Below are 18,512 nucleotides of genomic sequence, written 5' to 3'. Positions count from 1 at the left end.
TGCACCAAAACCTGTCTCATATGATCAGGTACATGTATAAATGTCAGTTTGAGAGATATGTTGTGTTGATGAAATGAATGTAATAAAGTTACAAACAAAACCAGCAGCTTAAGAATTTCATTTTTTCCATGCAAAAATTCATTTAAAAAATATGGCGTGTTGGTGAAAACTTAAACTTAAACAATAAAATAAGGTTTCCTGCCAATCTGAAGGTTGGGGGTTCAATCCCTGGCCCTACAGCCCCGAAGTGTCCTGGGCAAGACACTGGACCCTGAGTGCCTCCGATGCCCATCGGAGTGTGGATGGTGAATGGTTCCTATATTATGTAAAACTATGTAAATGAGAAGTCATTAAGACTAGAAAAGCGATTTATAAAATAAATAAATACAATCCATTTACATTTTACAAATTTGTAAAATTTATTTTGTTACATATTTTATTATTTCGGTTATGAATGTATTTGTGTAATTTATGTATTACATATATGAAAAACTATTTTATTTACATGACTCTATAACAAAGGATTCTGGTTAAAAACATTAGTGCATGCATATGAATAAAAAATATTCATATAGAGCTAATAAGAACTATAAAGTTACAATTCAAAGGATTAAGTACACAAAATAAATAAAACAAATAGTCCGTTATGCCAGCTGACAACAAACAATGGATGTCCGTATGTAGCCCAGTACGAAGACCGGCCAACCCTTCTACATCCCTAGTCGTACCTGGACCAGGAGGTTGGTAGCCAGGAAGACCGGCCAACCCTTCTACATCCCTGGTCGTACCTGGACCAGGAGGTTGGTAGCCAGGTAGACCGGCTAACCCTTCTACATCCCTGGTAGTACCTGGACCAGGAGGTTGGTAGCCAGGGAGACCGGCCAACCCTTCTACATCCCTGGTCGTACCTGGACCAGGAGGTTGGTAGCCAGGAAGACCGGCCAACCCTTCTACATCCCTGGTCCTACCTGGACCAGGAGGTTGGTAGCCAGGAAGACCAGCCAACCCTTCTACATCCCTGGTCGTACCTGGACCAGGAGGTTGGTAGTCAGGAAGACCGGCCAACCCTTCTACATCCCTGGTAGTACCTAGACCAGGAGGTTGGTAGTCAGGAAGACCGGCCAACCCTTCTACATCCCTGGTTGTACCTGGACCAGGAGGTTGGTAGCCAGGAAGACCGGCCAACCCTTCTACATCCCTGGTCGTACCTGGACCAGGAGGTTGGTAGCCAGGAAGACCGGCCAACCCTCCTACATCCCTGGTCCTACCTGGACCAGGAGGTTGGTAGCCAGGAAGACCGGCCAACCCTTCTACATACCTGGTCGTACCTGGACCAGGAGGTTGGTAGCCAGGAAGACCTGCCAACCCTTCTACATCCCTGGTCGTACCTGGACCAGGAGGTTGGTAGCCAGGAAGACCGGCCAACCCTTCTACATCCCTGGTCCTACCTGGACCAGGAGGTTGGTAGCCAGGAAGACCTGCCAACCCTTCTACATCCCTGGTCGTACCTGGACCAGGAGGTTGGTATCCAGGAAGACCAGCCAACTCTTCTACATCCCTGGTCGTACCTGGACCAGGAGGTTGGTAGCCAGGAAGACCGGCCAACCCTCCTACATCCCTGGTTACTGTACTCAAGTAGATTTTTCAGATATTTTTACTTTACTAAGTATTTTTTTGGTGACTGTTTACTTTTACTTCTTACATTTTAACATGAATATCGGTACTTTTACATTTTACTAGATTGCTGTCTGGAGGATGATCAGTCCAGATTGTGTGTGTGAGTCCTTGAGAACTGTAAGTCACATAACTTACAATCTGTTGTCAGTTCATTTTATTGGTCTATAGTTCTGGCAAAGTTAGAGTTAGCTAGTGATGTTGTTGTTTGTGTTCTTCACCTGTTACCTAGGTTACACCTGGCTGGTGATTCATAATGGCGATTGTTGAACATCCTCGCTCACTTTGGTATTTTAGGTGCATTGTTTACATGCTACAGTTACACTGCATTAACATGTAATTGTAATGTAATTAATAATGGGTTTATTGTTATTATATACCAACATATATGATTCCTATGCATTGTGTATGGTAGCCTTTACTGTACAATATAATGTTATTTATTTCTTTGCAGAACTACACACACACACACACACACACACACACACACACACACACACACACACACACACGCACACACGCCCGTGTTTGTCCTGATGCTGGATTGTAAAAAGAGAAAAGAGAAAAGTTTTCTCCTTCTGTGTTTTAACAGATGCACCTGGGCAAAGTTGGAAACCAGAATCAGCTTTAAATCCAGTCCTCATCTAGTCCTCACTAAGTTTACTATAATTTCCCTGGAGTTAGTTATTCATTTTGTGTCATCAATACCAAATGTAATCTGATTAGATGGAAATATACACAGACTTCTCACAGAATCACAGTTGAATTCACATCCTACTACTCAGTCAGAATCTTATTAACCTGGAGTCACAGTCACAATAAACAGGCTATATGTTTTATATGTTTTATATGTTTTATATATGTTTATGTATATTTTAGGCCTATTGGTAGACGCATTTAAAATGTAGCCAATGGCGTATAAAGAATAAAGAGCAAAGAATAAAGAACAAAGAATAAAGAATAAAGAATAAAGAATAAAGAATAAAGAACAAAGAATAAAGAATAAAGAATAAAGAGCCTTTTTTCATGTTTACTGTAGTTTCTCAGCGTGCCCTCTGGTGACATGTGTCTGGTCCAGGTAGATTTGTCATTCATCAGCTACTTTTACTTTTATACTTAAAGTAAATTTCCAAGCCTGTACTTTGTTACTTTTGCTTGAGTAAAGAAGTTAAATCAGCATTTCCACTTGAGTACGGGAAGTGAGTACTTTTGCAATCTCTGGTTGAAAGCAACACGAAGCCGGACTCCACTTCCCTTTCTTGGCCCAGAAGTGTTGCAGTAGTCAAGTTAATAGTCGATGTGCAGACTCAGCGCTGTGTGATACCCCTTATTGATCCTATGTAGATACCCCTTATTGATCCTATGTTGATACCCCTTATTGATCCTGTGTAGATACCCCTTATTGATACTATGTTGATACCCCTTATTGATCCTATGTGGATACCCCTTATTGATCCTATGTTGATACCCCTTATTGATCCTATGTGGATATCCCTTATTGATCCTATGTGGATACCCCTTATTGATCCTATGTAGATACCCCTTATTGGTCCTATGTAGATACCCCTTATTGATCCTATTTTGATATCCCTTATTGATCCTATGTTGATACTCCTTATTGATCCTATCTAGATACCCCTTATTGATCCTATTTTGATATCCCTTATTGATCCTATGTGGATACCCCTTATTGATCCTATCTAGATACCCCTTATTGATCCTATGTTGATACCCCTTATTGATCCTATGTTGATACCCCTTATTGATCCTATGTTGATACCCCTTATTGATCCTATGTAGATACCCCTTATTGATCCTGTGGGTACTCCTTATTGATCCTATGTAGATACCCCTTATTGATCCTATGTTGATACCCCTTATTTATCCTATGTTGATACCCCTTATTGATCCTATGGTGATACCCCTTATTGATCCTATGTAGATACCCCTTATTGATCCTATGTAGATACCCCTTATTTATCCTATGTTGATACCCCTTATTGATCCTATGGTGATACCCCTTATTGATCCTATGTAGATACCCCTTATTGATCCTGTGTGGGTACTCCTTATTGATCCTATGTAGATACCCCTTATTGATCCTATGTTGATACCCCTTATTGATCCTATGTAGATACCCCTTATTGATCCTATGTTGATACCCCTTATTGATCCTATGTTGATACCCCTTATTGATCCTATGTTGATACCCCTTATTGATCCTATGTTGATACCCCTTATTGATCCTATGTTGAAACCCCTTATTGATCCTATGTAGTGATGAATATTCATCCTAACACCTTCAGCCAGTAAATTAATGACACAGATCCATCAAGTTTAATATTTTTTTAATATTTATTTTTGCATTTTACTGTTAGTAACTGCTGCTACTGTGTCTCAGTTCCTCCCAGGTCTTTTGTGGTTATCTCTGTCTCGTGTTTTCCCAGTAAGTGTTGGTTCTGCTTCCTGTTTTGTTTTGATGGTTTCCTATCTTGTCTAGTTTTGCTTTGGGCCTATCTGAGTGTCCTGCCCCGCCCTAATGTGATTCACCTGACGTCTCACCTGTTCCCCGTTACCTCGTTACCTCTTGTATTTAACCTCTGTGTTCCCTTTGTCTCTGTTCAGATCCTTTAGTCCTGTTGGAGTGTTCCTGTCAGCGTGCCTTCTCGTCCCTGCAGTGTGTTTTTTCCTTGGAGCTTTTTCCCGGTTTGTTGTCCAGTCTCTTTTCTCCCGTTCCTGTTTTCCTCTTGTCCTTTTTGGACTTTTGCCCGCTGCCTTTTGTGTCCCTGTGTGTTTTCATTAAACCCCTGCTTACCCTTGCCTGCCTGCCTGCTGTTCTCGTCTCTGCATTTTGGGTCCTATCCTCAGCTAACCGTCATAATTTCCCCACTGTGGGATGAACAAAGTATTATCTAATCTCATTAACTTAACAAAAAAAGCATCTCATGGCCTAGTTTACACATTGGGTCTGAGTTTTTTTTGTAGAAATTTGAGCGTCAAACACTTTATTTCCATCATTGTTTTGCATCACTTTCAGGAGCAAATGTCTAAAATGTGATTCTGCTGCATATTAAAACCAACAATGTTAAAGTGCAAATATACACAAATCTATTTGTTTCTCTTCCTGTAAACGTTCTTTTACCCCGATGTAGCAAAGAGGAAACACACACAACGCAATGATTAAATAAGGTAGTGTCTTCAACCTTACCTCAGTTATGTGTGTGTGTGTTATTTAATGTTCACTGTCTAATGCTAATGCTGAGTCTCTCTGGGCGGTTCCTCTTGGTTCCTGTTTCTAGTTTCCTTTTTTTTCTCCAGAGTCCGTGTCTCAGTTCTTTCTCTCAACGTGGATCTCCAGCTGAAGGTCTCTGAACTCGTCTGTCTGGAACGTTCTACTCGTCAACTCCAGCTGTTCTTTAGTTTCAGAGCACAAAGCTGCAGAGAAACAACACGAGTTTCAGAGAGAGGGTCACCTCATTTCTAAAGGAGGTAAGAAACAGATAGGATGAAACAGATAGGCCTCCATTTGAATCAACACGGCTGTCATACAGCGTGTGCGCGTGTGCGTGTGCGTGTGCGCGTGCGCGTGCGCGTGCGCGTGCGTGTGTGTGTGTGTGTGTTATCAGCGGCCATGTTGGGACTCTAACTGCAGATGTCTTTCTGGAGCCTCAGCAATGAGACGCAAAGACGTCCCAAACATGTGAGAGGACAGAAAGACTTTAACCCTCCTGTGGTCCTCGGGTCCCATTTGACCCTTTTACCAACGTCTAGATCAGAAATATGGAACTCTTTAGAACAACATTACCATAAAAAGGCAAGGAAGCTTTATCTGTAGAGCACATTTCAGCAACAGGGCAATTCAAAGTTCTTTACACAAAATCAGTTAAACAGATAAAACACAAGTACAAACTGTTAAAAGTCATAAGCATTAAAAACCAATAAAACACATGAATAGACAGTTAAAAACAAATAGAAACATTAGGACACATAAAACACAAGAATAAAAGTTACAGTGCAGCATAAGAAATTTAAAGGACTGTTACGGTAAGCGTACCTGACTCATTTCCGTTTCCTGTGCTTGTGTGTCGATAGCGTTGCTGCTCACTCAATACTAGTTTAACTTGTTAGATTTGCTATTACAGCGGCTAACTGTCCGCTAAACACGTATTCCTATAGTAGTTCTGCCTAAGCACTCACAGTTCTTTACATGTACAGTGACCTTCGATAAATAACAGTTTTCGAAAGCTTGGTAGCTAACGCTACCGTACTTTAGCTTCGCTGTTAGCGACTTTAGCTTAGCGGTTAGCGACTTTAGCTTAGCAGTTAGCCTTATCCGGTGAAGTGACTGGAACTTGAGAAAAGGGTTGTGCTACATTTGCTTCGCTTAGAGCTCGCATCAACGGGGCATAGTCATAAGCATTTGTTTTACGTCTTTCGGTGACTTTCGTTTAATAACAGTTGTTTTGAACGCTTGGTGGCTAACGCTACCGTACTTTAGCTTAGCAGTTAGCAACTTCAGCTTAGCAGTTAGCCATGTCATCTCTCTCTCCTACTGTCTCCTGCTCGATGTGTGAGATGTTTAGTTACTCCTCTGCATCCTTTAGCGGTGATGGCGTGTGTAACAAGTGTAGTTTATTTATGGACATGGAGGCGAGGCTTAGTGAGTTGGAAGTCCGTTTCCGCACCATGATAGATCAGCCGTCAGTTACTGTAGCTAACCCCCCCCCCCCGGCAGTCGGCGCAGGCCGGCCTGAGCCTGAGTTAGCCTCTGGTAGCCCGGCAACTCCTGAGCAGCCAGGACATAGTGCCTGGGTGACTGTGCGAGGACGAGGAAGAGACAGTCGTAAGCTTTCAAAGGCCGCGGACCACCACCAGCCTGTTAGCGTTTCTAACAGGTTTTCCCCACTCAGCAACACACCCGCTGAGAAACCAACTCTGGTTATCGGCAGCTCCATTTTGAGAAACGTGAAGTTAGCGAAGCCAGCAGCCGTAGTTAAGAGCATCCCGGGGGCTAGAGCGGGCGACGTTGAGTCTTATCTGAAACTGCTGGCTAAGGATAAACGTAAATACAGCAAGATTGTTATTCACGTTGGCGTTAATGACTCCAGGTTACGACACTTGGAGGTTACTAAGATTAATGTTGAGTCGGTGTGTACATACGCAAAGTCAATGTCGGACGCCGTAGTTTTCTCTGGACCCCTGCCAGATCTAACCAGCGATGACACGTATAGCCGCATGTCGTCATTTCGCCGCTGGCTATCGAGGTGGTGTCCAGATAATGATGTGGGCTTTGTGGATCACTGGCAGTCTTTCTGGGGAAGACCTGGTCTGATTCGGAGAGACGGCATTCATCCCACTTGGGATGGAGCAGCTCTCATTTCTAGAAACATTGACAAGTTTGTTAGTGGACCTGATCCTTGACAATCCATAGTTGGGACCAGGAAGCAGAGTCCCAGTCTAACACACTTCTCTGCTCCTTTATTCCAGGTGTTACCTAGTAAAAATCCCATAGTGACGGTGTCTGCCCCCCGACCATTAAAATTATTTAAATCAAAGGTAAACAGAAGAGGAGCTGTGCATGAAAACTTCATAAAAATTAAAACCACAAGTACAATAGTTCAAAAGAATAGGAGAATTAAATGTGGACTCTTAAACATCAGATCTCTCTTCTAAAGGGGTACTAGTAAATGAATTAATATCAGATTCTAATATTGATTTATTTTCTCTTACTGAAACCTGGCTGGGTGATGGAGAATATGTTAGTCTAAATGAATCCACCCCCCCCAGTCATATTAATACTCACATTCCTCGAGGCGCAGGCCGAGGAGGTGGAGTTGCAGCCATCTTGGATTCTAGTCTACTAATCAGCTCTAAACCTAAACTAAATTATAACTCATTTGAAAGTCTTGTTCTTAGTCTTTCACACCCAAGTTGGAAATCAATGCAACCAGTTCTATTTGTTATAGTGTACCGAGCACCTGGTCCAGACTCTGAATTTTTATCCGAATTTGCAGAGTTTTTGTCAAACTTAGTGCTAAAAAGCGGACAAAGTTCTTATTGTAGGGGATTTTAATATTCATGTGGACAATGAGAATGATAGCCTTAGCACTGCGTTTATCTCTCTATTAGATTCTATTGGCTTCTCTCAAAGTGTACATAAACCAACTCACCGTTTTAACCACACCCTCGATCTTGTTCTGGTATATGGTGTTGAAATTGAACATTAATAGTGTTCCCACAGAATCCCTTTCTATCTGACCACTGTTTGATAACTTTTGAGTTTATACTGCTGAACTACACGCCGTTAGGCAAAACCTCCTATACAAGATGTCTATCTGATAGTGCTGTAGCTAAATTTAAGGATGCGATTCCGTTAGCATTTAATTCATTACCAGTCCCAAAGTACGGAGGACTCCTATGCTATTAGTCCCTCCCAAATCGATCATTTTGTTGATAGTGCAGCAGGCTCGCTGCGAACGACACTCGACTCTGTTGCCCCTCTAAAAAAGAAGATAATAAAACAAAGACGGTTAGCTCCATGGTATAACACTGAAACTCGCAAATTAAAGCAAATATCGCGGAAACTTGAGAAGTTCTGGCGCTCCACCAAATTGGAAAATTCTCGTTTAATCTGGCAAGATAGTCTTAAAACGTATAGGAAGGCCCTCCGTAATGCCAGAGCAGCGTACTACTCGTCATTAATAGAGGAAAATAGGAACAACCCCAGGTTTCTTTTCAGCACTGTAGCCAGGCTAACAGAAGGTCACACCTCTACTGAGCCAAGTATTCCCAATGCTCTTAGTAGTAACGACTTTATGAGGTTCTTCAATGATAAAATTATAACTATTAGAAGCAAAATTCACCAAGACCTGCCTTTAACTGGCTTATCTCTAAACTCAGGAACCCTAGAAACAGCTGTAAAACCAGATACATGTTTAGACTGCTTTGCTTCACTTGATCTTTATCAATTTAATTCAATTATTTCTTCATCTAAGCCATCAACCTGCCTCTTAGACCCCATCCCAACTAGGCTACTTAAAGACGTTTTACCCTTAGTCAATACTTCTTTATTAGATATAACCAATCTATCTTTATTAACAGGCTATGTACCACAGCACTTTAAGGTAGCTGTAATTAAACCTCTTCTGAAAAAGCCCAACCTTGATCCAGATGTTTTAGCCAACTATAGACCTATATCCAACCTTGATCCAGATGTTTTAGCCAACTATAGACCTATATCTAACCTTCCATTTCTCTCTAAGATTCTTGAGAAAGCAGTCGCCAAACAGCTGTGTGACTTTCTGCATAGCAACAGCTTATTTGAGGATTTTTAGTCAGGATTTAGAGTTCATCATAGCACAGAGACAGCACTTGTGAAAATTACTAATGACCTCCTAATTGCTTCAGACAAAGGACTTATCTCTGTACTTGTGTTATTAGATCTTAGCGCTGCATTTGATACCATTGACCATTATATCTTATTACAGAGATTGGAACATTTAATTGGCATTAAAGGGACTGCTCTAAGCTGGTTTAAGTCTTATTTATCAGATCGATCTCAGTTTGTTCATGTTAACGATGAATCCTCTGTGCACGCCAAAGTTAGTCATGGAGTCCCACAAGGATCTGTGCTTGGTCCAATCCATATACTTTAAATATGCTTCCTTTAGGCAGTATTATCAGGAAGCACTCCATAAACTTTCATTGTTATGCAGATGATACTCAGTTATATCTATCGATCAAGCCGGATGAAACTAATCAGTTAGCTAAACTTCAAATGTGCCTTCAGGATATTAAAACCTGGATGACCTGTAATTTTCTAATGTTAAACTCAGATAAAACGGAAGTCATTGCTCTGGGACCCAAGCACCTCCGTGACGCATTATCCAAAGATATAGTTACTCTGGATGGCACCACCCTGGCCTCCAGCACCACCCTGGCCTCCAGCACCACCCTGGCCTCCAGCACCACCCTGGCCTCCAGCACCACAGTGAAGAATCTTGGAGTCATCTTTGATCAGGACATGTCCTTTAATTCCCACATAAAGCAAATTTCAAGGATCGCCTTTTTTCACCTACGTAATATTGCAAAAATCAGGAATATCCTGTCTAAAAATGATAAGAAAAACTAGTCCATGCATTTGTTACTACTAGGTTGGATTACTGCAATTCTTTGTTATCAGGCTGCTCGAAAAAATCCATAAAGACTCTTCAGCTGATCCAGAATGCTGCAGCACGTGTTCTGACAAGAACCAGGAAAAGAGACCACATGTCTCCTGTTTTAGCTTCTCTGCATTGGCTTCCTGTAAAATCCAGAATAGAATTTAAAATCCTTCTCCTGACCTACAAAGCTCTTCACGGTCAGGCACCATCTTATCTTAAAGAGCTCATAGTACCTTACAACCCTACAAGAGCGCTGCGCTCCCAGAATGCAGGATTACTGGTGGTTCCTAGAGTCTCTAAAAGTAGAACAGGAGCCAGAGCGTTCAGCTATCAGGCTCCTCTCCTGTGGAACCAGGTTCCAGTTTGGGTTCGGGAGGCAGACACCGTCTCCATATTTAAGAGTAGGCTTAAGACTTTCCTTTTTGATAAAGCTTATAGTTAGGGCTGGCTCAGGAGAGTCCTGAACCATCCCTTAGTTATGCCGCTATAGGCAAAGAGATAACTGTTGTTGTAATTAAGCACTATATGAATAAAATTGAATTCTCTCTCTCTCATAGCCACCTCCGCTAGACAGTGGGATGGTCATGTCTCTCTCTCTCTCTCTCTCTCTCTCTCTCTCTCTCTCATAGCCACCTCCGCTAGACAGTGGGATGGTCATGTGCTCTCTCTCTCTCTCTCTCTCTCATAGCCACCTCCGCTAGACAGTGGGATGGTCTCTCTCTCTCTCTCTCTCTCTCTCTCTCTCTCTCTCTCTCTCATAGCCACCCTCCGCTAGACAGTGGGATGGTCATGTCTCTCTCTCTCTCTCTCTCTCATAGCCACCTCCGCTAGACAGTGGGATGGTCATCTCTCTCTCTCTCTCTCTCTCCTCTCTCTCTCTCTCTCTCTCTCTCATAGCCACCTCCGCTAGACAGTGGGATGGTCAGGTCTCTCTCTCTCTTTCTCACTCTCTCATAGCCACCTCCGCTATAGTGGGATGGTCATGTCTCTCCTCTCTCTCTCTCTCCTCTCTCTCTCTCTCCTCTCTCATAGCCACCTCCGCTAGACAGTGGGATGGTCATGTCTCTCTCTCTCTCATAGCCACCTCGCTAGACAGTGGGATGGTCAAGTCTCTCTCTCTCTCTCTCTCTCTCTCTCTCATAGCAACCTCCGCTAGACAGGGGATGGTCATGTCTCTCTCTCTCTCACTCTCGCATGGCCACCTCCGCTAGACAGTGGGATGGTCATGTCTCTCTCTCTCACTCTCTCATAGCCACCTCCGCTAGACAGTGGGATGGTCATGTCTCTCCTTCTCCTCTCTCTCTCTCTCTCTCTCTTCTCTCTCTCTCTCTTTTAGACTGCTGGGGGACTTCCTTTGCACACTGATCCTCTTCATCTATCTTTCTATCTTTCCATTTGTGTGCATCCATGTCCCAGAAATGCTTGTTACTAACCTAGCTCTGGGGAGTCATTCCCCGGAGTCTTATGTTCTTTTTCCCCCAGCATGTTTCCTCGGATCAGGGAGGCGCCAAAAATCAGGGTAGCAGCTGTCCATGGTCCCGCTACATGTCCTGCAATGCCATGTTACATCCTGCTACGCTCTGCGGTGCTCTGCGGTGCCCTGCGGTTCCCAGCTACGTCCTGCTGTGCCTTGTAACGCCCACAGTGCCCTGCTATGCTACAAAGAACTACTACAAACAAACTCTTCATTCTAATCCCAACCGGCCCGTCAGACACCGCCTACCAAGAGCCTGGGTCTGACCGAGGTTTCTGCCTAAAAGGAAGTTTTTCCTCGCCACTGTCGCACTGTTGCTTGCTCTGGAGGAAAAAACTGGAACTGTTGGGTCCTTGTGGATTCTGGAGTGTGGTCTAGACCTGCTCTATCTGTAAAGTGTCTTGAGATAACTCTTGTTGTGATTTGATACTATAAATAAAATTGAATTGAAATTGAATTGAATTAAAGAAATGAGCATTCATTTAAAGAAAGGCAGCATCAAAAAGGAAGGTCTTCAGCCTTGATTTAAAAGAACTGAGAGTAGCAGCGGATCTGCAGGTTTCTGGGAGTTTATTCCAGATATGAGGAGCATATCAAACTGAAAAGCATAGCAAACTGAAAGCTGCTTCACCCTGTTTAGTTCTGACTCTGGGGACAGAAAGTAGACCTGTCCCCAGATGACCTGAGAGGTCTGGGGGGGTCATAGTGTAGTAGTAGACCTGTCCCAGATGACCTGAGAGGTCTGGGGGGGTCATAGTGTAGTGGCAGATCAGAAATGTATTTTGGACCTAAACCGTTAAGGGATTTATAAACTAGCAAGAGTACTTTGAATCAATTCTTTGAGACACAGGAAGCCAGTGTAAAGACTTCAGAACTGAGTGATGGGATCCAGTCTCTGGTCTTAGTGAGGACCGAGCAGCAGCGTTCTGAATCAGCTGCAGCTGTCTGATTGATTTTTTAGGGAGACGTGTAAAGACCCCGTTACAGTAGTCAAGTCTACTGAAGATGAAAGCATGGACCAGTTTTCCAAGTCCTGTTGACACAAGTCCTTTAAACCCTTGATATATCTTAAGGTGATAGTAGGCTGACTTTGTATTTGTCTTAATGTCGCTGTTAAAGTTCAGGTCTGAGTCCATGACTACACCAAGATTTCTGGCTTTGTCTGTTGTTTTTAACATTGTTGTTTGAAGCTGAGCGCAGACTTTTAATCGTTCCTCTTTTTTTCCAAAAACAACCACCTCAGTTTTTCCTTCATTTAATTTCAGAAAGTTCTGGCACATCCAGTCGTTAATTTGTTTGATGCACTTAGTCAGTTTTTGTATTTTACTATAGTCCCCTGGCGATAGGTTAGTGTAAATTTGTGTGTCGTCCGCATAACTATGGTAACTTATTTGTTTTTCTCCGTAATCTGAGCCAGTGGAAGCATGTAGATGTAAACAGAAGAGGCCCCAGAATGGAGCTTGCGGAACTCCGCACGTCATATTTGTACGCTCAGATGCATAATTACCTATTGACACAAAGTAATCCCTATTCTTTAGGTAGGATTCAAAACAGTTTAGTACTGAGCAGAAAGTCCTACCCAGTTTTCCAATCGGTCTAGCAGTATGTCGTGGTCGACCGTGTCAAATGCAGCACTGAGATCAAGTAATACTAAGATTGAAATTTTGGCATTATCTGTGTTAAGGTGGATGTCATTAAAGACTTTGACAAGAGCCATTTCACTGCTGTGGTGTGGTCGGAAACCCGACTGAAAGGTATCAAAACTGTTGCTTAGTGACAAGAAATGGTTGAGTTGTTGAAAGACTACTTTTTCAATGATTTTACTTAAAAACGGAAGGTTTGATATTGGCCTATAGTTGCTCATTAGTGACTTGTCTAGGTTGTTCTTTTTTAAGAGTGGCTTGATTACTGCAGTTTTCAGGGCCTGTGGAAAGATACCTGAAAGAAGAGATGTGTTCACAATCTGTAGAAGATCAGAAGTCAAACAATTGGAAAAAAATTTGAAAAGTCACAAAAAATATGGAACTCTTTAGAACAACATTATCATAAAAAGGACGGAGTCCATCACAACAAATACAATTAATCACTTTCATTGATTTCAAATCAGCTTCTACTCAACATAGATTCCTCTGATCTTAATTATTAGTCAAAATGATTCCTAATTTCTGCTTTAGTAACTCAAATATTAGGCATAATTCTATATAAATGAGGGCTATTGACCATGAATTCCAAAACGTAGTAAAACTAGTTGTAGTAAGTTGCTAAAAAAATAATGTGTTGAAAATGTCACATGTCGAAAAAAGGATGATAAAAATAATAAGTGTTAATCTTTTTGACCTGGGAGGACAACACAAGGGTTAAGATGATTTTAAAAAGTCCAATGTATTTATAAAGCGAGCCAGCAATTGCTGTTACCTGGGCAACCTTCTAACTCCATGATTCACCAGAGGAGCTCTCTGATTGGTCCAGGACTTCCTCGTGCCCCCACCTATCTATTGGCGTTTTTCCACTGCTGGTAACAGCTCGACTCAACTCGCCTCGTCTCGACTAATTCTGCGTCCGTTTTGCAGATTGAGTAACTCCTCAGCATGGCTGGTCACCATAGCTACGCGTGATGATGTAATTTTCAGCGCGACTCACAACAGCACGTCGGCTACCTGCCACAGCCAGCAGAAATGTTTTGTCTCAAAAGAAGCTGAAGGAAACAACAAAAATCACCGCTAATAAAAACAGGAGTTTGGGAATTCTGACGGAGTTCAGACGTCGACACAACGGTTGTTCGCCGACACAAAATGGTAAGTTAAGTTTCTAACAATTGCATGTGTTAGGGGCCCCGGTCAGTATTTACTATACGCTATATAATGTAAATGAACTTTAGCAACCATGATTACACACCAAAATATGTACGCTGTGTACTGCTTGTGTTTCAGAGCATTCACGCTTTGCAAAATCTCCGCCGCAGACCGTCTGGTGGGCGTTCGATGTCCAACCGGTGAAATCTCTGGTTTGGACCAGCTGAGCTTCGTATAATCTTTATGAGTCACAGAGAGGCTTAACGACTGGGATGCATCTGGGCCAGCAGAGCCGGGGGGGGGGACACTGTCACAGGGTGCAGAGGAAGAAGACCGGGGTGTGCGGGAGGGTTTGATGCGCTACTTGAAAAGCTAAATAAAAACTTTTCTTTGACATATTGTCTTGATTTTTTAAAGTAACAGTGTGCAATATTGGAAACGACATGCAAAAGCCCTTAATATTGAACAGTTGAAAACGCAGTGATCCGACCAACCAGCAGTCTGCAGGTTTCCACGTCACCTTTTGGTATCGCCTCAGCTCGCTTGGAACCTTGACTGAGGTAGTACTACATAAAGTACCTGGTAGCAGGTCCCAGGGACTTTTTTTTGTAATGGAAAACCAAAAAAAGGCGAGTAGAGTCGAGGCGATTTGAGTAGATACCACGCAGTGGAAAACCGCCATTAGACCACCATCCTGCTACATTGGGGGACCTTTTCGGCTGCGAGGTGACCTCTCGAGCTGGAGGCCGTCTGCAACTGTCTGACATATTCAGGCCTAGCCATGACAATGGGTGCAATGGGGATGTAATAAAATAAAATAATGTAAAAAACAATTGTGTAATAATGAAGGACAGAGCAGGATGAGCAGAGAGCAGAAATCATCCAGCCACCAGCTTCACTCTTTATTATCTGCTGGATAGCTTCTAGTTTCTGGAGATCTTCCTCTCTTTCTAACAGGACCCATCAGAGACCAGACCCTGCTGAACCTGAGCCCAGCTGTATGTCCATGAAGAGCCACCGGTCCACGGAGACACCCCCACTTTAAAAACAAGGAGACCTGTAATGGAGATTAGAATGGAGATGGAGAAGAGGAGATGGAGGTGAGTTGTTCTGAAACCTCCAACAACTAGGAGTCGTGTTGTCTCATTGGGGGGGGGGGGGGGTCTTCTTGTAGAGGGTCTCTGTGTTTCCAGCCCACTGTAGCCTGTAGTCCAGGTGCACTCTCCACACTCCAGCCGGTCCTTCCTGAGACTATTTAGCAGCGGCACCGTGGCTCCGTCCGGAGTTTAGCCCCGCCCACAATGACTGTGATTGGTCTAAAGAGATGCTGATGAATAGGGATGGTCTGGTCTTCCTGCTTCTGGCGAGAGCAGTCGTGTTTTTCCTCCTCTCCCCTCTTATCTCAGCTTGGCTCCTTCCCAGTCGGTCTAGCTTGTCTTATGGACCTTTTTTCTCTTTTCTCTCTGTCCCCTGCCTGCTGTTTTCCTGGAATATTCAACATTTGTTAATAACAATTGATTAACTGGTCACTCAGTGTCGTGTCCGAGTGGGACGCTCCCTGCAGGCCACGCTTGCGATTCCTGGGAAAATTGGCAAGCGGTCTGCCTGGAAGTTCTCACTGTGGAAGACGTTGAAGACATTTGGATAATTGGAATTCTGTTGGTGGGACCCCTGATTGTTGGACTTTGGGTCTCCCTGACCTATCGGAAGATTGGTTAGACCGCCGCCAGCAAATTCACCCACAAGCTGTCTGGGGAACTTAAAGAGTGCCTCCATGGAGTGGTTGAGAGGACGAAGGTTTTACATCTGAGGGCTGACCAGTCCTGTGAACTGTCTCGTAACATCTCAGACCGGACTGGGGGGGCGCAGAAGGGGATTGATACCAACAGGGCCCAGTCGGTGGAGTTGCTACGGGTAACCACCGGACTGGCAGAGAAGGTAGATGGACTGACAAAATCACTACGTGACCTGGACGCTAGTATGACGCTGAGGTCGGTAACAATTGAGTGATGAACATTGATTCGAACAAATTTCCACCGAGTCACCCTAAATTGAAACAAAATTGTTTGAGCTGATGTTGTGTATTGTTGCTGTCTGCATTGTTTATTTTTCGAGAAAGTGTGTGGTGTTGCTGTTCCATAGCTGCCGCCCGGAGGCTCCAACGTAAGTCAAATTCCTTGTATGTCTGTCATACCTGGCGAATAAAGCTGATTCTGATTCTGATTCTGATGGGCATTCGATTACATTTTCTTAGTCGATCGACTATTAATTAATAATTAATATTTCTAAATTAAAAATCGTCAATTATTTAACTTTTTATAAATTAAAAATGCAATGAAAATACAAAAATACAGCATGTTTTTTGTTGATGAGATCTTTATTACAAGAAGAACTTGAAACTATTGCCCCCGCGTGGTAAAATGTCTAATTGCTGCCACACAGTGAAATTCATTTATTTGCTTCAAGACTCACACAACGCAGCCTGCTTTAGTTTAATCAATAAGAAATATTCGACGTTGTCGACGAGATTCTTAATAATCAATTATCAATGGTTGGTTAATCATTCCCATCCCTACTGATGAACCAGAGCAGCTTGTTGTCCCATCCAGGAATGCTGTGAAGACTAGAGAGACCTTCCTCTGCAGAGCTGTGGAGGAGGAAGGTCTGGCTATAAGAGACTACTGAACATGACCCTCAATACATGTGTTTTTCTATCAGGACCCATCAGAGACCAGACCAACCTGATCCTGATCCTGAACCCAGCTGTGTGTCCTTTAAGAGCGACCGGTCAAAGGGTCTCAGTATTAACTTTAAAGGAGATCAACCCTCTGCTGGAAAGAGGTCAGCTGTTAATAATATTATAATATTGCTGAGTCATGCTTTAACTTTTATGTCTCCAGAGAAGTTTTTGGAGTTTATTCTCAGCATCTTTCTTCTTCACATATATTTATATTCTCCATCTGAAAGCTGTCCAGTTAAACCAGTCTTCACCTCTGGACTTTAGGTAAATACTGGATCTGGTCTGGTCCTGTATAGTCTCTGGTGTTGGAGCTTTTGAACCCAGTTTTTGTGTCTGAATATTAAAAAGTGAATTTCCATCCCTGTTGGTCTTACTCTCTGTGTAACAGGATCCATCAGAGACCAGACTCTGCTGGACCTGAACCCAGCTGTGTGTCCTTCAAGAGCGACCGGTCAAATCCACGCCTCTTTAACTTTAAAGATCAACAACCAACTGCTGGAAAGAGGTCAGCTGTTAATAATATTATAATATTGCTGAGTCATGTTTCAACTTTTATGTCTCCAGAGAAGATTTTGGAGTTTATTCTCAGCATCTTTCTTCTTTACATATATTAATATTCTCCATGTGAAAGCTGTCCAGTGAGACCGGTCTTCAACTGTAGATCTCAGTTTAATACTGGACCTGGTCTGGACCAATAGGATCTGGTGTTGTAGCCCCATCAAAAAGCATTTAAATCTCCCATAGCCATCGGCTAGGCTACAAATCAGGAATGTTCTTCTCCAACTCGGAATACCGGGTGGGGGGGGGCGGGCATTCACATTTCGGCAACAGGGCAATTCAAAGTGCTTTACACAAAATCAGTTAAAGAGATAAAACACAAGTACAAACAGTTAAAAACCGATAAAACACATGAATAGACAGTTAAAAATAAAAACATTAAGACACACAAAACGCAAGAATAAAAAGTTACAGTGCAGCATAAGAAATTAAACATTAAAGAAAATGTCCTTTATTTAAAGAAAGGCAGCATCAAAAAGAAAGGTCTTCAGCCTTGATTTAAAAGAACTGAGAGTAGCAGCGGATCTACAGGTTTCTGGGAGTTATTCCAGATATGAGGAGCATAGAACTGAAAGCTGCTTCACCCTGTTTAGTTCTGACTGGGGGACAGAAAGTAGACCTGTCCCAGATGACTGAGAGGTCTGGGGGGGTCATAGTGTAGTAGTAGACCTGTCCCAGATGACCTGAGAGGTCTGGGGGGGTCATAGTGTAGTAGCAGATCAGAAATGTTTTGGACCTAAACCGTTAAGGGATTTATAAACTAGCAAGAGTACTTTGAAATCAATTCTTTGAGACACAGGAAGCCAGTGTAAAGACTTCAGAACTGGAGTGATGTGATCCAGTCTCTTGGTCTTAGTGAGGACTGGAGTGATGTGATCCAGTCTCCTATTCTTAGTGAGGACTCCAGCAGCAGCGTTCTGAATCAGCTGCAGCTGTCTGATTGATTTTTTAGGGAGTAGGATTCAAACCAGTTTAGTACTGAGCCAGAAAGTCCTACCCAGTTTCCCAATCATTAAATGTCATAAAAACTTTGACGAGAGCCGTCCACGTGGGCCCAATGGGGACTGTGAGATTTCATTGGCTTACCTTGGGAGTATCTTGAGAAATACTGA

At 42.9% G+C, this 18,512-nt stretch overlaps 1 protein-coding gene across 1 annotated transcript in view; it reads left to right on the top strand.

Annotated features, from left to right (window-relative positions):
- Positions 1-18,512, top strand: part of LOC116678675 (protein NLRC3) — a 37,371-nt gene that overhangs the window by 9,493 nt on the left and 9,366 nt on the right. The window contains exons 2-3 of the mRNA XM_032508444.1: positions 16,821-16,943; positions 17,231-17,347. Of these exons, the coding sequence (XP_032364335.1) occupies positions 16,821-16,943; positions 17,231-17,347 (240 nt within the window). The remainder of the gene's footprint in view (positions 1-16,820; positions 16,944-17,230; positions 17,348-18,512) is intronic.

The sequence above is a fragment of the Etheostoma spectabile genome, unplaced genomic scaffold (genome assembly GCF_008692095.1).
Source record: "Etheostoma spectabile isolate EspeVRDwgs_2016 unplaced genomic scaffold, UIUC_Espe_1.0 scaffold00007670, whole genome shotgun sequence".
NCBI lineage: Eukaryota > Metazoa > Chordata > Actinopteri > Perciformes > Percidae > Etheostoma > Etheostoma spectabile.
Note: the sequence above shows the minus strand (reverse complement) of the source record. Positions and strands in the feature narration are given on the sequence as shown.